Source organism: Salvelinus sp. IW2-2015, linkage group LG16 (genome assembly GCF_002910315.2).
Source record: "Salvelinus sp. IW2-2015 linkage group LG16, ASM291031v2, whole genome shotgun sequence".
NCBI classification, from domain to species: Eukaryota; Metazoa; Chordata; class Actinopteri; order Salmoniformes; family Salmonidae; genus Salvelinus; species Salvelinus sp. IW2-2015.
In genome coordinates, this window is record NC_036856.1 from 16,284,583 (window position 1) to 16,303,824 (window position 19,242).

General features: G+C 43.2%; 1 protein-coding gene across 2 annotated transcripts; it reads right to left on the minus strand.

Annotated features, from left to right (window-relative positions):
- Positions 1-1,131: 1,131 nt before the first annotated feature.
- On the minus strand, positions 1,132-17,719 carry sh3gl1b (SH3-domain GRB2-like 1b). Of its 2 annotated transcripts, XM_024003834.2 has the most exons (10): positions 17,541-17,719; positions 9,102-9,170; positions 8,318-8,390; positions 7,977-8,120; positions 7,748-7,881; positions 7,450-7,608; positions 3,791-3,894; positions 3,104-3,243; positions 2,806-2,850; positions 1,274-1,562 (listed from the first exon to the last, which is right to left on the minus strand). In XM_024003834.2, exons 1-10 carry the CDS (start codon positions 17,583-17,585, stop codon positions 1,369-1,371), a joined length of 1,107 nt encoding a protein of 368 aa, XP_023859602.1. In that variant the 5' UTR covers positions 17,586-17,719; the 3' UTR covers positions 1,274-1,368. The 2 variants fall into 2 exon arrangements, with proteins under 2 accessions (XP_023859604.1, XP_023859602.1); XM_024003836.2 differs by lacking the exon at positions 2,806-2,850 and having other exon boundaries at positions 1,132-1,562.
- Between the last annotated feature and the right edge of the window lie 1,523 nt (positions 17,720-19,242).

Consider the following 19,242-nt stretch of genomic DNA (forward strand, 5'->3'; position numbering starts at 1 on the left):
GTAGTAAATAATACTAAATACAGGAAGAAAGTGACTGACGTGAATGAATGGGATTTACTGATCCAAAAGATGTTCAGTTACACACACACACAACGCCGCCAGCAGCATTGTCATTTATGGAGGCACTGGGACAGACAGACGGGTACTATGACAGCTAAAACCCAACACCATGTACTCTATTCTATGTGGCATGTGTTTCCTCTATTGAACAGATGATGAGACAGCGAGGAAAAGTAAAACACACAGGCTTCGTATGTTGCTAACGTCACTAAATGTGCAGAAGCCCATCCCTGGGGAAAGCGGTTTCTTCTAAATGTTAGTGTTTGACTTTGGGTCTAGTGTTCTCCTCAGGGGCTTCTGTCTCAGTAGAGGCCTATAACTAAACAAAACTTACAGGCTCTCATACGTACAGCAAAAATCTCATTTGAGGACCAAGGTGCAATTTAACAGTTTAGCTGTACATTAAAAAACAATAAACAAGGCTGAAACCAAAACAAATCAAATACACACCATTGCAAAACTAAACAATGACTGAGGCCCTTCAAGCTCTCCTGTGGCTCAGGCATACAGGATGTACATAGCGTTGTAAATCTACTGACTGTAAATGGATCATAACTACAAGGCATTACTGTAGTTGTTTACTGAGGAGGGGAGTGGTTGTCTAAGCCTGGCCGGCAGGGGGCTCCAAGAGACGTCCAGTCAAAATCCATCATTTGGAAAGGCTGTGCAGTTGCAGTGTGTCTGACATACTTGCCTTGGAAATAGGGACTCAAGTATTCACCAGAGTCCATACTGAAATGTGGGACCTACAGAAACTTTGAATGTGACAAATTACTTAAAAAATGTCTGTAGTTATGCAAGTAAGGCTTTACAAGTTGTACAGTTTTTACAGAGTCAGAACCAGCTAAACTGCCGATGTAAATGTATTCTGCTGCTTACCTGTATGTAATTTAACGTTAAATAATTGATTTTGAACTTTTCAATTCTAAATTCATTTCATTTGAAACTTCCCTTTCTATTGGGATATCTGTGGTTGACAGAAAACATTACTTTAAAACATTAAGTCTGATTTAGTTCGGTTCTTCATGTCTGTGTCCGTCTGTCCGTATTTATTTTTGCTTGGGGGGCAGCGGGGGTCATATTCAAATCTCTCTTTCTCAAAACTGGAATGCGAGAAACCACCATCTTCCAATGTCCTTCCTTCAAACGTCAAGATGACAAAGTGACAAAGAGTACAAGTACGTCTGTGATGATGGCGATGATGGTAAAGATGAGGACAAAGACTCTATAATCTGTTAACTGGCTCCTCATTCCCTCCCTCACTCTCCCGTTCCCTCCATCTCTCTCATGTACTCTGTACAGCACTCCTTAATGTGTTAGGGGGACGACGATTTCCACGTAGTTGAGAGGGAAGAATCCTGATTGACCATGCAGCATGCCCTCGTACCAGTTCTCATCGATCTGATTGGTCAGGGTGATGATGTCGCCCTCCTTGAAGCCCAGCTCTCCCTCGTTCTCTGGGTCAAAGTCAAACAGGGCCTTACAGGACGGCTGTTCTGAGACTGAATGACAGAAAGAGGAGAAAGAGAGGAGGAGAAAGGGGTGGATAACAGGGGGAGAGAAGGTTGAAAGAGTGTACATCCCTGGCAGACCAGTCCCATGTCCACTCTCTGTCCCTCCCTCCTTCTTTCGGCTGGCTGACAGAGCTGGAACAGTGTCAGACTGATTGTGGTTTTAGGTTCACACGGCACCCTGTTTGTTAGTTTGTGATTCACACTGCAGTTTGAGTATTTGGGTGGCTGGGCTGGGATATTATCACACTGCAGGCTCAGACAGTGTTAGTGAGAGACAAGACGCTGAGTGATGGAGAGATGACCTGGCCCCCTCCATATAGTCCTGTGTTGTTCTTAGCTGGGGCCTGCAAGGGTTGGGGGACTACAGTGGCTAGGACTGGAGGGGTACAGGAAGTCTGTCTATGACTCATAGAGTGGAACACACATGTCGGTCAGTCTCACAACACACACGCAAAAGTAGTTGACCACACACTGATGGGTGTCCCAATCCCAATGTTTTGCATCCTCTCTGTGAGACACTGCCCTGCTCCTCCTCTCCATCCCTCCCTCTCTCTCAGAGCTCAGGCAGTCATGGCCATGGCTCTATCCACACACCAGGCTTTTTGTCTRAAAACAATTTCCTCTTTGTGTCAGTTTACCCCACAGGGCATGGTACAGTGGATATGGGGAGGGATCCATCACAGTCTCTGCCTGGGAGATTCACTTTCATTGTTGAACACAACACATCCCCTCCCCATAAATCTAGGAGACTTCCAGAGATACAACTAACCCAAAGATGTATCATATCTCTATCCTTATTCAACCCGTTTATTTACCAGCGTGACGGTGAATGTAGTTAGTATCATCTAGAATAAGCTTTACAGTTACACCAGCTATCTGTATGTGACAATGATCCAGCTGACAATATGGAGTGGGTTTAGTCCAATGGTACTATTGCATTCACTGCAGGTCATTAAATGGTGTCAATCAAAAAGCTCTAGGCTTCATATCTAAAAACAATTCTGGTAAACATTTAAACCAGAGAAACAACCAAACCCAATGAAGAACCAAATCAAATTATACATTTCTCAAATATCATGTGTACAAGATGATGGATCAGTTCAATCACAGAACTTCCAAGTCGAGAGCTTTTTGATTTGACACTTGGCTCACTGATAGTATTGCATCAACCATTTCATACAGGTAGCTTGGCTGCCATCTCTCTGACAAACACTCTCACTCTCTGACTCACATCTGGTTTTCTGAAATGACAATCTGGCGTGGAGGAAGTGTAGCTCTGATGATGTCATAGGAAGAGAAAAACAAGGTCAAAAGGAAACAAGGGCAACCAGCTGACAGCACCCCCCTCCTGTTCATTATCTCCACACACGCACACCTCATCCTTCAACAAACACACAGTCATACTACACTGCAGACTCAGTGTGAGTGAACCTCAAAACTGGCTGCAGTAGTAGAATAAGATTGAAATAAATGGCCTTCTCTTTGATGAGCTGATGTACACTGTAGGTAGCATGGTCCAACTGTGTTACCTGAGTTGCGGGAGGATGGTGTTGCAACGGAGGTCGTGTAGCCACCATTGGTTGATTGGTTGTCACATTCTCCAAAGTCAAAGATGGGTTTGGGCTTGGGCGTATACTCGCGGCGTGGTCGGTTCTGGGCCTCGTTCATCCTGAAGAGAAAGAGAGTTAGATCAACCCAGCAGGTCCAGAGACCAAAGTTCATTTCTGTTTGTTGACTCAATGTTAAAAATAGAACATTTGACATATTTGTCATTTAGCAATTACGCTTATCCAGAGGGACTTACAGGAGCAATTAGGGTTAAGTGCCTTGCTCAAGGGCACAGACAGATGTTTCACCTAGTCGGCTCAGGGATTCGAACCAGCGACCTTTTCAATTACTGTCGCAACGCTCTTAACTGCTAGGCAAGTAGGCTTACTGGCTGTAAAAAATCAAGAACTCAAAATGTACACAAGGTCAACCAGTGTGTACTGTACGCTCTGTGATTGAGGGCCTTGAATGTGTTGTTTCAGATTCACAGGAGAACACATTGACACAGATATGGAAAGGACACACATGATTGTTATGACTAGACAGGGAGAAGGGGTTGGTGAGTGGGCCTACTGTATCTGTATGACGACACTTTGGACACATAACTTGCAGTGATTGAGCAGGGAAGAAAGGTTAGGGATAGAGATGGAGGCTGCTGCATTATGTACCTGTCCCTCAGTTTGTCAGAGAGCTCATCCAGGATCTGTGTGGCCTGTCTGTGGTACTGCAGCTGGGACTCCACCAGAGACGACAGCTGGCTCACCTGTTCTATCTGCACAGAGACACACACAGAGAGCAGGCTATGGTTACTGACTGTACACACTCACACACAAACAGAGATACAAGCATGCACTCAGTCACGTACACAGAGATACACGCACAATGACCCAGCCCATGGTCACACTTGATACACACATGAGTAATAACAATGGCATTCCCCTGGATACCCAGTATCACACTGTGGTTAATGTGTAATCTGTCTAATGGTAAGTGAGAGCAGTACTGTAAATTAGATAAACAAAAAGTTATGAAATACATTTTACCAAGACAAATATGATTATTCATCTTCTGAATCGTTCAGCGTGATCTTTCTCTAATATATATCAAAAAGTCAAACCTAACCTAATGTCGTAACCTAATAAAGAAATGCTACAAAAATTATTTCCAGCAAGCTATTCTAGTCTAGCCTTTTCTACATGGTACTCCAAGAGCTAAAGAGCGGTATTTAATGAGAGAGGCCAGCAGAGCACAGGAGCTTGCGTATTGCGCAAGAGACAGAGGCTATAAGTTAGAAGCTTATTATGCATAACCCATCATTAATTAGCCTAATATAAAAGGCTAATACTGCATTGAATGTATTACCTGAAAGAGGTAGCCTAGGACATCTATATGTAGGGCTATATACTGTATCACTCTAGAACAGGATTATCTATTTTGGATGCTATTTTAATGGAGTTGACTGCACGAGAGTCCTCGCGCTTGCACTGATTTAAAGCAACAATATTCGAGTGATAGGCTGTTTTTAAACTCTGCAGCTGCAATGAAAAAATATATTTTCTTTACAATTAAAAAACAAGGTGACTCCCTAAAGCCAGTTGGATGGGTAAATTACTGCAACATAGGCTAATCTGCAGCAAATGTAGGCCTACCTGTCACAAGAAAAAAAGTGACCATGATGAGATGATAGGTCTACATGCATTGTGGAACTGCTGCTCCATACTGAGATGGGCTGTCTGTCATGCAGWGGCTGTATAGAAGCCAGATTGACAGTGCATTTGGAAAGTATTCAGACCCCTTGACTTTTTCCACATTTTGTTACATTACAGCCTTATTCTAAAATGGATTTAATAAATAAAAATCCTCAGCAACCTACACACAATACCTCATAATTACAAAGCGAAAACAAGTTTTTAATAACTATTTGCTAATTTATATATTTTTAAAAAAAGAGGACCCTTTGCTATGAGACTCAAAATTGAGCTCAGGTACATCCTGTTTCCATTAACCACCCTTGAGATGTTTCTACAAATTGATTGGAGTCCACCTGTGGTAAATTCTATTGATTGGACATGATTTGGAAAGGCACACACCTGTCTGTATAAGTTCCCACAGTTGACAATGCATGTCAGAACAAAAACCAAGACATGAGGTTGAAGGAATTGTCTGTAGAGCTCTGTGACAGGATGTGTCGAGGCACAGATCTGGTGAAGGGTACCAAAACATTTCTGCAGCATTGAAGGTCCCCAAGAACACATGGAAGGGGTACAGGAAGAAGATTGGAACCACCAAGACTCTTCCTAGAGCTGTATGCCCGGGTAACTGAGCAATCGGGGGAGAAGGGCCTTGGTCAGGGAGGTGCTCAAGAACCAGATGGTCACTCTGACAGAGCTCTAGAGTTCCTTCTGTGGAGATGGGAGAACCTTCCAGAAGGACAACCATCTCTGCAGCACTCCACCAATCAAGGATTTATGGTAGAGTGGCCAGACGGAAGCCACTCCTTGGTAAAAGGCACATGACAGCCCGCTTGGAGTTTGCCAAAGGCACCTAAAGACTTTCAAACCATGAGAAACAAGATTCTATGTTCTGATGAAACCAAGATTGAACTCTTTGGCCTGAATGCCAAGCGTCACGTCTGGTGGAAACCTGGCACCATCCCTACGGTGAAGCATGGTGGTGGCAGCATCATCCTTAATGAAAACCGTCCCCAGAGTGCTCAGGACCTCAGACAGGGGTGACGGTTCACCTTCCAACAAGACAACGACTCTAAGCACACAGCCAAAACAATGCAGGAGTGGCTTTGGGACAAGTCTCTGAATGTCCTTGAGTGGCCCAGCCAGAGCCCGGACTTGAACCCGATCGAACATCTCTGGAGAGACCTGAAAATAGCTGTGCGGCAATGCTCCCCACCCAACCTGACAAAGCTTGAGAGGATCTGCACGGAAGAATGGGAGAAACTACCCAAATACAGGTATGCCAAGCTTGTAGCGTCATACCCAAGAAGACTCGAGGCTGTAATCTCTGCCAAACAAAGTACTGAGTAAAGGGTCTGAATACTTATAGTACGTAAATGTGATATTTCAGTTTTATATATTTTATAAAAAAGCTCAAATTTCTAAAAACCTGTTTTTGCTTTGTTATTATGGGGTGTTGTGTGTAGATTGATGAGGTAAAAAAAAGATTTAATCAATTTTAGAATAAGGCTGTAATCTAACAAAATGTGGAAAAAGTAAACGGGTCTGAATACTTTCCGAAGGCACTGTAGGCATCACCAATACTTCCCACAGTTGTGTCAGGTTGGCTGGATGTCCTTTGGGTGGTGGACCATTCTTGATACACACGGGAAACTATTGAGCATGATAAACCCAGCAGCGTTGCAGTTCTTGACACAAACCATACCCCGCTCAAAGGATTTAAATCTTTTGTCTTGCACATTCACCCTCTGAATGGCACACATACACAATCATTGTCTCAATTGTATCGAGGCTTAAAAATCCTTCTTTAACCTGTCTCCTTCTCTTCATCTACACTGATTGAAGTGGATTTAACAACATCAATAAGGGAACATAGCTTTCACCTGGGTTCACCTGGTCAGTCTATGTCATGGAAAGAGCAGGTGTTCTTAATGTTTTGTATACTCAGATTACTTTAGTCTAAGACTGCCACCATTGAAGTCATTTGTGGTGATGAGGGGTGTTGTACAAAACAAAGTCGTCAGCGATTGTGTTCTGGCCCAACACATCGGTTCCGGACCAATCACGGCCTCGAATGTGTTCACATTTGGTGAAGTGTCGGGACTCAGATCATGACTCACTACGGAGAAGCAACTAACATCCGTGGGCATGGCGTAGCGTTTGGCAGGAGCAAGGAGTCTGGGTAGCCAAGCAAGAGGTTAGGACCATTGGTTTTCTTAGAGGATTATCTATTAACATTATTTTACTCATTGGTCAAAAGATGCGTTTTTGATTGGACACCCTTTTTAAACCCTCCAGAGAAGGGCGAGTAGGGATAACCACAGTTAACATAGGCCACAAAGCTGATTAACGCTGTACATAGATGATATTTCATGTTGACCTAAGTTGGTTCATGCTGCAGGTGACACTCTTGTTATGGTGGAGAAGTGTGGATTTAAACAGTAAATCTAATTGAACAAAATACCTTTAGCCCATAGATGGCACCGCTTGCCCCCAACGGAACTGGTCTCTGTCACTGAGCAATCAGACCGATAATGAAATCATAAACATCAGATTGATGCTAGGCTGGGTATTCCCATTGACATTGTGAATGTTATCAAGGGACAGGCCCACACCTACGGACAGGTACTACTTACGTCAGTCTCCAGTATGTTGTACATGCTGATCTCAGCCACCTCTTTAGACTCGTGGAACTTCTCCAGGGCCTGTCTCAGCTCCTCATCTGGTATTTTCCCTTGGCGCTTCTTCTTATAGTCGTAGTCCAGACGCCTTCCCTCCAGCTTCTTCAGATGGTGCTGCGGGACGGGAGGAGGAAGAGGAGAAGAGTTGGGTAGATGAGGAGAGTGATGTAACTCACATTCAGTTAAAACTAGAGAGATGGCAAAGACAGGGGTTTTAGCAGCAGATAGATAAGCGTGTAACGTGATACAGTACCTGTATCTCTCGGAGGTCCTTGTCACACAGGTTTTGTAATGGATCAATGAAGTTCTGTTTGACGTCGATGTCTAAAGAGTCCTTCACCTCCGCCAGCCTCTTCATGGTCTCCCCCGCGTCTACTAGAGCCCCACCTGACACAGAGCGAAAGCAGACGCTGAGTCACAAGTGATTAAATTCACCACTCCACAAAACAGATACCATCTATGCACTGACAGACACAACGTACCAAAGTTGGTTTCCTCCCCTAGGTCCCGGCCGTACTTGACCATACACTCTCCCAGCAGGCCCTCAGCTTGGGGATAGCCTGGGTTCTTCACCTGGCCTCTGATCTTAGACACAGTGTTCAACATAGACAGCTTTGCCCGTGACGCTGAGAGGGATGGAGAAAGGGAGACAGTGAGAGGGAGGGATGGAGAGGTGGCAGTTATAGGACTTGTGTTCAAGCTACCTTATATCTGTGATATAGTACAAAATCAATTTTTTTACCACCAATTACACACTTTCTATACATTTTAATTGAAGGTCTAATTAAGACACTAAGAATCCCTTTCTGGTCCATTGCTTTACCTGGGTTAGGCTGCAGGTACTCTGAGGTTTTAGATATGACTTCCACCACAGCCTTGCTGGTCACATCTACTTTCTATAAAACACAGGGGAGGGGACGTCACTAACAACCACAACGAAATATGGAACACAATGTCTTTCCTTTAATTTCTTCCAAATCTTTTATTTGCGATGAGACTAGTTTCCAAATAGGCAATGAAAAAGATGATGAAATATTGTCACTTCGCTAATTGTACTGTTAAATGAAACTGACTTTGTGAAACAACCAAAGTTCATTCAGTGCAGGTGTGTACAATAGACCACTTAAGTGACGTCTTTTTCTGTTGATTGCTGGACTCCATGACAGTTGGCTGAAGCAGCAAAGGCAGGTGCGCTGCCACTCTATGTATCTATTCACAGGGCTCCCCTATGAATACTATGCTGACATACTGTCACAGCGTGCAAACAGACTGCTCACTAACAGCTGACTCTTCACTTCAGTCCACAGCTATGCATGATGCAACACTCCCTTCTAGTGCATGGTTGTCTAGACTCTATGGTCATATGCAAGTAAGGTGAACGAGACTGTATTATTAACATCATCACTACTGCATTATGTAACACTGTAGGGCATATCTATTCATGCACTGTGTTGTTGGGCTACGTGTGTCTGGTTGTGTTAACTTATTAGCCTTTGTCCTGATGCCATTCTGTTAACCTGTAAATATATTTGCCTAATATATAGAATTCTAACTTTACTACTCTACTTCAGGTAACGGTAATTCATGTACAGTCAGAGGCATTATACCCTTTCCAAATCTTTGAAGTCTTCATCCAGTTTCGTTCCCTCTGCACCGCCAACCTTCTCACTGACCATCTGCACAGAGAGAGTGGGAGAGAAAAGCGTCATTATTACACAATACATATGCCGTTCTTGAGAGAGAATCAGAAAGATCCCTCAACAGATGTGATCGTTTTCTTACGCTGTCAGAAAATACAGCTGGCCAGTTCCGCCATTCACACAGTAATGTTCTAATCGTGAAGGTAACAGTTGAATCTTAACTGACATCAGTCTGTACTGACTGACACCATCAAACAACCCTCTAGGAAACAAAAGTAGAGTTCTTCTTTATTCTCACACTGATACACCCGTGCAGAAATAAATACAGGCTTGTCTGGATATGACAATTGTAAATCACTGGAGCCTACAGTACAGAATTTGAGGTGGAATTATGTCGATACAGTAAAAGGACCAGATGCTGGAATCCTGTACAATATATTTGATCCTCTATAACGACCATGTACGTAGGGTAGTGAATCACCTCATAACTGTAAACATCAGATATAGGACATTTCTCACATTCAGTTCAACATGTTGGAACTTGTTGTGTAAGACACCAATACGTGCAGGCCACCCAGCATTAAATGTAGCCTACAGGTTTACCTTCTCCCACTATCTACCCCCCTATGGAAAAAGACTGCTTTACATGTCTGCACTTTAAAGGGATACTTCAGGCTTTTGGCAATGAGGCCCTATATCTACTTCCCCAGAGTTAGATGAACTAGTGGATACCATTTTTATGTCTCTCGGCCCAGTATGAAGGAAGTTAGAGGTAGTCGCGAGCCAATGCTAACTAGCGTTAGCATAATGACTGGAAGTCTATGGGTATCTGCTAGCATGCTAACGCTAGTTAGCAACTTCCTGCAAACTGCATGCAGACATAAAAATGGTATACACGAGTTCATCTGACTCTGGGGAAGTAGATAAAGGGCCTACAACAAAAAAAGAAGCCCTCTCTCTACCGCACTTCTCTCCCTCAGTTTTGCTTCCCAGTTCCTCCCTCATAAAATGTCTCTCAACTTCACTACTTGGCTATATATAGGGGGACTACAATACAGTATGTAGTAACGTCAACATTCCAACTCAATTTCAGCTTTGACCTGCTGCAAGTACCATATGATGACCATGACACCATAACATCACAGTGATGCAATAACATTTTCACTCTCTCGATATGATTTCATATGAATCTAGCTGCCAGTGCTTTGATACCTGTGTTGTAATAGTTTTTCATGGCAAAAATTAAAACACAAAGCTGACCAAACTCTTTGGTCCTTTAAAAACCTGCTGTATGTAAAATATTGTGTGCTATAGCTTGGAATATAAATACATGTGACTCTGAATGATGTTTGTTTCCAACATTAGGGCTGTTATTCTAAAGATGTTAAATCCGCTTCATGTTTTGTTTCCTTGCCATGACACTAACGAGTTTCGCAATACTGGTATCGTCCCCACCCTACAAAACATACAGGGAAACTGTATATCTGGATTCTACCCCTTTCTGGATTTTGTAATTTTTTTATAATGACAATACCTAAATGTTTTTGAAGTGACGTACACCGCTATGCTAATTGAAAGTATATGCACTCTTTTATAAAGAAACTTTAGGATACACATTCAACATTTTTTATGCTACGTACTGTATTCTGACATCCCAGTTTAAAAACTTCCCCATCATATCCCAAGAGCTTGAATACTTTTTCATTCCCCATAGGCTACCGGAAATTCCTTGGCATTCAAGTAGCCTACATTTCTCTCCCTTCTGCCATGTCAGTCCTAAATATGTTAGGGAGGTCTAGCTAACCCAGTTATGACCAGGAGAAAAACAACTGCCTGTGGGGACAAAGGGACGGTTCTGCAGCATACACTGCCAGTGGCAAGGCACAACATCTACCCACTACTCCTGTCCCACTGCCTGAGGGGCTTCACTCTAACAAGAGGAGTATAGGCTATTTGCATTTCTACCTCTCAGCCCTGGGAGAGAGATAATCATTGAAAGCCTTTCCTTGTGCAAATGTCACATTGTAGACTAATTAGGCTATAGGACCTTGGTGAGTGCAGCAGGTCGCCTACCTTTAGATTACAGTAATAAACTGTGGTATGTATGAGGTAAACATGATACCCTCTGGCTCCGTAGGACTGTTCTAACTTCAGGTTGAGAGCTTCAAGTTCCTTGGTGTCCACATCACCAACAAACTATCATGGTCCAAACACACAAAGACAGTCGTGAAGAGGGCACGACAAAGCCTATTCCCCATCAGGAGACTGAAAAGATTTGGCATGGGTCGTCAGATCCTCAAAAGGTTCTACAGCTGCACCATCGAGGGCATCCTGACTGGTTGCATCACCGCCTGGTATGGCAACTGCTCGGCCTCCGACCGCAAGGCACTATAGAGGGTAGTGCGTACGGCCCAGTACATCACTGGAGCCAAGCTTCCTGCCATCCGGGACCTCTATACCAGGCGGTGTCAGAGGAAGGCCCTAAAAATTGTCAAAGACTCCAGCCACCCTAGTCATAGACTGTTCTCTCTGCTACCGCATGGTGTAACAGTTTAACTTTAGTCCGTCACCTCGCCCCGACCTGGGAGCGAACCAGGGACCTTCTGCACACATCAACAACTGACACCCACGAAGCATCGTTACCCATCGCTCCACAAAAGCCGCGGCCCTTGCAGAGCAAGGGGAACCACTACTTCAAGGTCTCAAAGCGAGTGACGTAACTGAATTGAAACGCTATTAGCGCGCACCACCGCTAACTAGCTAGCCATTTTACATCCGTTACACTCACCCCCCTTTCGACCTCCTCCTTTTCCGCAGCAACCAGTGATCCGGGTCAACAGCATCAATGTAACAGTTTAACATTACGTCCGTCCCATCGACCCGGGCGCAAACCAGGGACCTTCTGCACACATCAACAACTGACACCCACGAAGCATCGTTACCCATCGCTCCACAAAAGCCGCGGCCCTTGCAGAGCAAGGGGAACCACTACTTCAAGGTCTCAAAGCGAGTGACGTAACTGAATTGAAACGCTATTAGCGCGCACCACCGCTAACTAGCTAGCCATTTTACATCCGTTACACTCACCCCCCTTTCCGGAGCTGTCTCTTATACACATCTAGATGTGTATAAGAGACAGGCATCAATGTAACAGTTTAATTTTACGTCCGTCCCCTCGACCCGGGCGCGAACCAGGGACCCTCTGCACACATCAACAACAGTCACCCACGAAGCATCGTTACCCATCGCTCCACAAAGGCCGCGGCTCTTGCAGAGCAAGGGGAACCACTACTTCAAGGAGCAAGTGGCGTCACCGATTGAAAGGCTATTAGCGCACACCACCGCTAACTAGCTAGCCATTTCACATCCGTTACAATGGCAAGCGGTACCGGAGTGCCAAGTCTGGGTCTAAAAGGCTTCTTAACAGCTTCTACCCCCAAGCCATAAGACTCCTGAACAGCTAATCAAAGGGCTACCCAGACCCCTCTTTTACGCTGCTGCTAATCTCTGTTTATTATTTATGCATAGTCACTAACTCTATCTACATGTACATATTACCTCGACTAACCGGTGCCCCCGCACATTGACTCTGTAGCGGTACCCCCTGTATATAGCCTCGCTATTGTTATTTTACTGCTGCTGTTTAATGATTTGTTACTTTTTACTTAACACTTTTTTCCTTAACTTCTTAAAGCATTGTTGGTTAAGGGCTTGTAAGTAAGCATTTCACTGTAAGGTCTACACCTGTTGTATTCGGCGCATGTGACAAATAACATTTGATTTGATTAACATTCACTATAGTCACAGAAAGTGAGGTTGGTGAGAGTAAACTTACTGACATGATGTAGCATTTGGTTTTACTTACTGAAACAGTTAAAAATGAGTTACACCTATATACTTCAGGGGGGAGGACACGATTGGTACATTCTGTGCCCATTAATACAAACCACATGGGGGTGATAAAAAATATAAACGCAACATGTAAAGTGTTTGTCCCATGTTTCAAGGGATGAAATAAAAGATCCCAGGAATGTTCCATACGCACGGAGCATTTCTCCTTTGCCAATATAATCCATCCACCTGACAGGTGTGGCATATCAAGAAGCGAATTAAACAGCATGATCATTACACAGGTGCACCTTGTGCTGGGGACAATAAAAGGACACTAAAATGTGTAATTGTCATCACACAACAGAATGCCATAGATGTCTCAAGTTGAGGGAGCGTACAATTGGCATACTGACTGCAGGAATGTCCACCAGAGCTGTTGCCAGATAATTTAATGTTAATTTCTCTACCAAAAGCCGCCTCCAATGTTGTTTTAGAGAATTTGGTAGTACTTCCAATCTGCCTCACAACTGCAGACCACGTGTAACAACGCCCGCCCAGGACCTCCACACCCGGCTCCTTTACCTGCAGGGTCGTCTGAGGCCAGCCACCCGGACAACTGATGAAACTCTGGGTTTGCACAACCGATTTCCTGCACAAACTGTAGAATCTGTCTGAGGGAAGCTACTCTGTGTGCTCGTCCTCCTCCACAGGGTCTTGACCTGACTGCAGTTCGGCGTCGTAACTTCAGTTGGTAAAAGCTCACCTTCAATGGCCACTGGCACGCTGGAGAAGTGTGCTATTCAAGGATGAATCCACTGTAAACTGTACCGGGCAGATGACAGACGTGTGCGAGCGGTTTGCTGATGTCAACGTTGTGAACAGAGTGCGGTGGGGTTATGGCATGGGCAGGCATAAGCTACAGACAACAACTGCATTTTATTGATGGAAATTTTAATGCAGAGATACTGTGACAAGATCCTGGGCCCATTGTCGTGCCATTCACCTGCTGCCATCACATCATGTTTCAGCATGATAATGCATGGCTCCATGTTGCAAGGATCTGTACACCAAAATATGAAACATTTGGTTGGGATACTCTGGATCAAGGTGTACAACAGCATGTTCCAGTTTCTGATCCACGCCCATATCTTTTAAAAGGTATCTGTGACCAACAGATACATATCTGTATTCCCAGTCATGTGAAATCCATAGATTACGACCTAATGAATTAATTTACATTGACTGATTTAATTACATCAACTGTAACTCAGTAAAATCTAGCATGTTGCGTTTTAAATTTTGTTCAGTGTATGTACTTCATAGTACCAGTTGTTGCTACAGACGTGTACACTGCTTTTACAGTGAGTGTCAGATCTGACGAGTAGAAATGGACACCCAGCAAATAGAGTGCTGACTTCCTGTGCATGCCGCGCTACCGATTCCCCACATAACGTGTAAGCCAGAGAATGGATCATCTAAACATACACAGTATCTGGGGTAGAAAGTCCACTGACTGAGGGATGGGGAAAGTGACTCATATAGAGGAATCTGAGTGGGGACGAAGAGGAGCCACAATGACAGTGCAAGAGCTAATAAAATCAGTGTCTAAGGCAATGGTGTTAGCCCATAAAAATGTGTTTGCTTTACACCAACAGGTGGGGAAATGGTGTGTTCAGCTCTTGCTAGCCACAAAACTGCTACTGTGGCAAAACATGGATGGTGGCTGTGCTTTCATAGGCCTAAAATATGTTGAGGGGAATAATGAGTGGCGCAGCGGTCTAAGGTACTGCATCTCAGTGCTAGAGGCGTCACTACAGATACCCTGGTTCGAATCCAGGCTGTATCACAACCGGCTGTGATTGGGAGTCCCATAGGGCGGCGCACAATTGGCCCAGCGTCATCCGGGTTTGGCCGGTGTAGGCCGTCATTGTAAATAATATTTTTTTTATAACTGACTTGCCTAGTTAAATAAAAGGTAAAAAAATATATATTTAAAATAAAAATACATTTGAATAAAAACAATATAAAAAAGACATTCACAAAAATACATTTTGAAAAAGTAACCCTACAGCTGAATGTTTTATATATTTAGTATATATTTAAAAACTACATAACCGCCACAGATTGTCTTGAAAGTAACGCGTAAATCTCCTCCTGAAAAAGATATAGCGGTAGCTTTATTTAATAGAAATCTTCACAAAGAGAAATGTAGTCACATTTTAGTTATGCAGTGAGGCAAACACACAAGGCCACATACGTGCCGGCTACTGCTAGCTAGATAACGAGGGAGGAGAGCACAACACTGACGCCTGAAAATAGCATCTCTTTTACAGAGAATGGTGTGATTGTAATTTATTGGGAGAGAGACAGCTGTGAGTCAGCTGTAGTGAGTCAGCTGCCTCCTTAACAATGGGCCAACCACTGCCAGGCTTTCTCCTTTTACACAACATTATAGAAAAAGATCTCATAACTGTCTGACACCTGAATGGATCACACACTGGCCCTACTGACCCTGAAGGGAAAAGGCAGTGAAGGACTTCGTAACACTGCTGGCAAAATAGACATGATACACCTATACATTTGGATCATGAAGTATGTATTTTGCTAATAGACCTATGTGAGATTATGCAGAAAAATACTATCCATGAGTTCATCTGACTCTGGGGAAGTAGATAAAGGGCCTCTGCCAAAATCCTGAAGTATCCCTTTAACCTTTTGAGCTGCATATGATCCTTCAGTTAACCACTCCCTTGTGAGTGAATATGATAGGATCAGCCATCTGCAGACTCCACTCTGACCCACCATTTCCTCTAACATTCCCACCAACTTCCCTGTACATATTGCAAAGTATGCTGCTAGTGCAGGACAATGAAAGGCATTTCATTCAGATATTAAGTCAGATTAAGTATTATCTATGATACATGGTGCATGTGTGTAAACAAGTTGAACGTTTAGGCCATGTTTTGGAAATGTGTCAAAGTAAGGGGGGCAGTAAGTTAAAAAAACATGGGCGTGTGGGGTGCTGCATATTATCTAAAGCCAACTTCCTGCATTCCATAAGAGCAGAAAAAAGTGCTGTTGAAAAAACAATAATAATCCTACAATTAGGCCTATTTCCAATCACATGCCATCATTGGTAGTAACGTCCCTGCATGCTCTGAATAAGCATGTTATTTTGTGCCTTGCAGGGGAGCGTAATTTATTGTTGTCATCTGGCATTATTGACTCCTATGGAGTTTGGCAAGAAACTGCAACTGCATTGCAGTCCAATCCAATCTGGGAAAGCATTGCCTCGTTCATCTCTCTTCACCCCCTGTAAAACATGCACATGCACACACAAACACTGCAGTTCTGCCTCTCCATTTTCTCTTGCACTTTATTTCCATCTTCCCAATGGATTGACTCTTTTCCCACTTTCTCTCGCCTACGGGGATCTACACTTGCTCCTAACAGGAAGTCGGGGTAGAAAGCAAATGGATTTTCTGCAGAGATCAGCAGGAAGAGTGACTCAAAAGTCTATTTTAATAATCAGCAACCAGAACTGAGATCTGACAGGGAGGGCTCCAACTAAACTGAGGATAAAAAAAAAAAAATGAAATTAACTACAGAAGAGAAACAATGTGTAAAAATGTATTATTTGATCAATACTTTTATAAAAGAGATTTCCTATGCCATACAAGGCAGTTACTACCAACACCAAGCTACACAAAATCAATATCCCCAGGGCATACATAACCTAGTGCCTTCAAACAACTCTGGACATCGAAGACAGTTACTGCAATTTTTCCATTGTTCCCCTCTAATCAGGGACTGATTTAGACCTGGGACACCAGACTGTGTGCAATTAATTATTTTTGGTAGTACAGAAAACCAGCATGCGCCGGACCTCGCAGGGCAAGAGTTGAATACCCCTGGCATTGTAGGACAAATGTGTTACTTTAAGGTGTGCATCCACCCCTAGCATGCCTGTTGAGTGAAAGCCTTGACACATGCACTGTGTAGCTAACGGGAGACTAGGTATCCCAGCTGTGCACTAGGATTGGATACCTGAAAAAGGTGTTTCTTGGTGATTCTAAGCACACAAAAAGTAGCTAATTAGCTGGCTAAACGTTAACTTAACTGTCAAGTTTATCAAGGCATTATTTTGAAAGGCAAATTAAATCAAATGAAAGGCAAATGAAATCATAATGACATAGGTAGCTTACTATTTTCTTTTCTTAAGAATGTTTGTCTAACTAGTGTGTAAGGGAAGTAGCTAAATAACTATCAAGAGAACTATTTAGCCCGCTAAGACACGCATACAAGTAAATGCAAGCTAACGTTAGCTAGTTAATTTAGCAAACTATTACTTTATCTTGAACCCGTTGATTGCTAACGTTATAGCTATAACATTAGTTAATACTTATTTAAACCAATGTGTTAGTTATAGACGGACATGCAAACAAATACTATTACAGAACTTCAGAAGTGTATAAAAAGTAACTAGATAAGTTAACTAGCTGGCCACATGCTACCTAGCTATGTTTACTAGCTACAGTAACAGTTATTCTGAGGGGAGGAAAGTTGTTCGCTAACCTGGCTGGCTTTATAAAACTGCTTCTTGAAGCCCGCTACTGACATCTTGGAGCCGGACTGTTTCAATTTTGCAGTAAATTAAAGTTGAGAATAACTAGCTATTACGCAAAATTGTTAACTAGTACGCCGTGGTCATAAGATTGCGCTACCGTCGTTCAGTCAGGAGACGCCAAATGTCTGATTGCTGACCACGTCAACGAGGATTTCATGCGGTTCCCAAACGTGAACCGCGGTTGTACAAGCACGCAGATCTCTATAAATGCAGATAGGTATTGAAAGCCTCTAGTAATACGTAGCTATGAGCATATCCACACAGTGTACACTTTTGCAAAATTGCACCAAGCGGTTAATCCCTGCACTGCACATTCCACAGTTTGCAGATGGTCTCTCCATAAACAAGTACGCAGCGCCCACTATCGCACAGAAGAGGAACAGGCCAATCAATACAATAGGTTCTATGTTCACTTTCCACCCCCCACAGGGTGGCAGAAGTGTTCTTCGATGGTTTTCTAGACGTGCGTTGTTGTCTCAAGCACTTTTAGGCTAGTTTTGAGATACATTTTGAGCAGTGGAGGCTAGTGGGAGGAGCTATAGGAGGACATACTAATTGTAATGGCTGGAATGGAATCAATTGGAATGGAGTCAAACATGTGGTTTCCAAATGTTTCTGTTTGATACCGTTCCATTTATTCCATTCAGAACCATATTTTTCTATATCTCTGAGGTCTCCCATATATTAAATGGATGGTTGTGTGAAAATATTTTACTGCAAAAGTGGTTAAATTGATAGATATTGTGGGGTGGACCAAATAAGCTCATGTAACCCAATATTGCTGGTAGCTGTTCAATAGACAACTTCCCAAGTCAAATTTGCTCTCATTCAGTGCTGTATGGTCATGCCTGACAAAAACACATATAGTATCACCATCCATGTTGTGGCTATTGTAATCTGCTATAAAACACCCACCAAACTAAAACAGTGCAGAATAATGCCTGGCTGGAGGGGGGTGCGCCACATAAACACATGTAACTCAATATTGCAATCTCTGATATTGCTCATATGTGGAATACAACTATTCAGCTGTCTACCCTACATACACAAACAAACAGCATTAGAATATCTTCATGCATCTTGGAAATATAGACCTGTAAACACACAGATAGAATAAGCAGAAATATCAACTATGAATATTTATGATGAACTTCCCTTTTTGGTAGTGTCACGGCTCCTCCTCTGCAGTGCAGGGGGCGGTTCCTCCTGCAGGCAGAGGAGGGTCGTGAGTGATTGGAGCCACCTGGGCTCAGGGTATAAAGCTGTCACTAATCACTTCTCTCTCTCTCTCTCTCTGCTCCTCCAGGTATGCTCATGATTTGTTTGTTCCTTTGTAGTTTTGCATAGTTTTCACTCAGTCATGTTCACACACACATATTCACGCATCCATGCACTTTACATACACCTTACATCATGATACTTCCACACCTCATTCCTTTTTCTTAGTTTAAGTTAATAGTTTGTTTATAATAAAGAACACTTTTAAATTGGCCTATACCTGTTGTTCGTGTCCCCTCATTTTTGTCACAGGCTATGAGCCGGCTTGTGACAGTAGCTGTTCAATAGACACACTTCCAAGTCACATTTTCTCTCATCCAGTGATGTATGATCCTGCCTGACAAAAAATGCATACTGTTACACGTTTTTTAA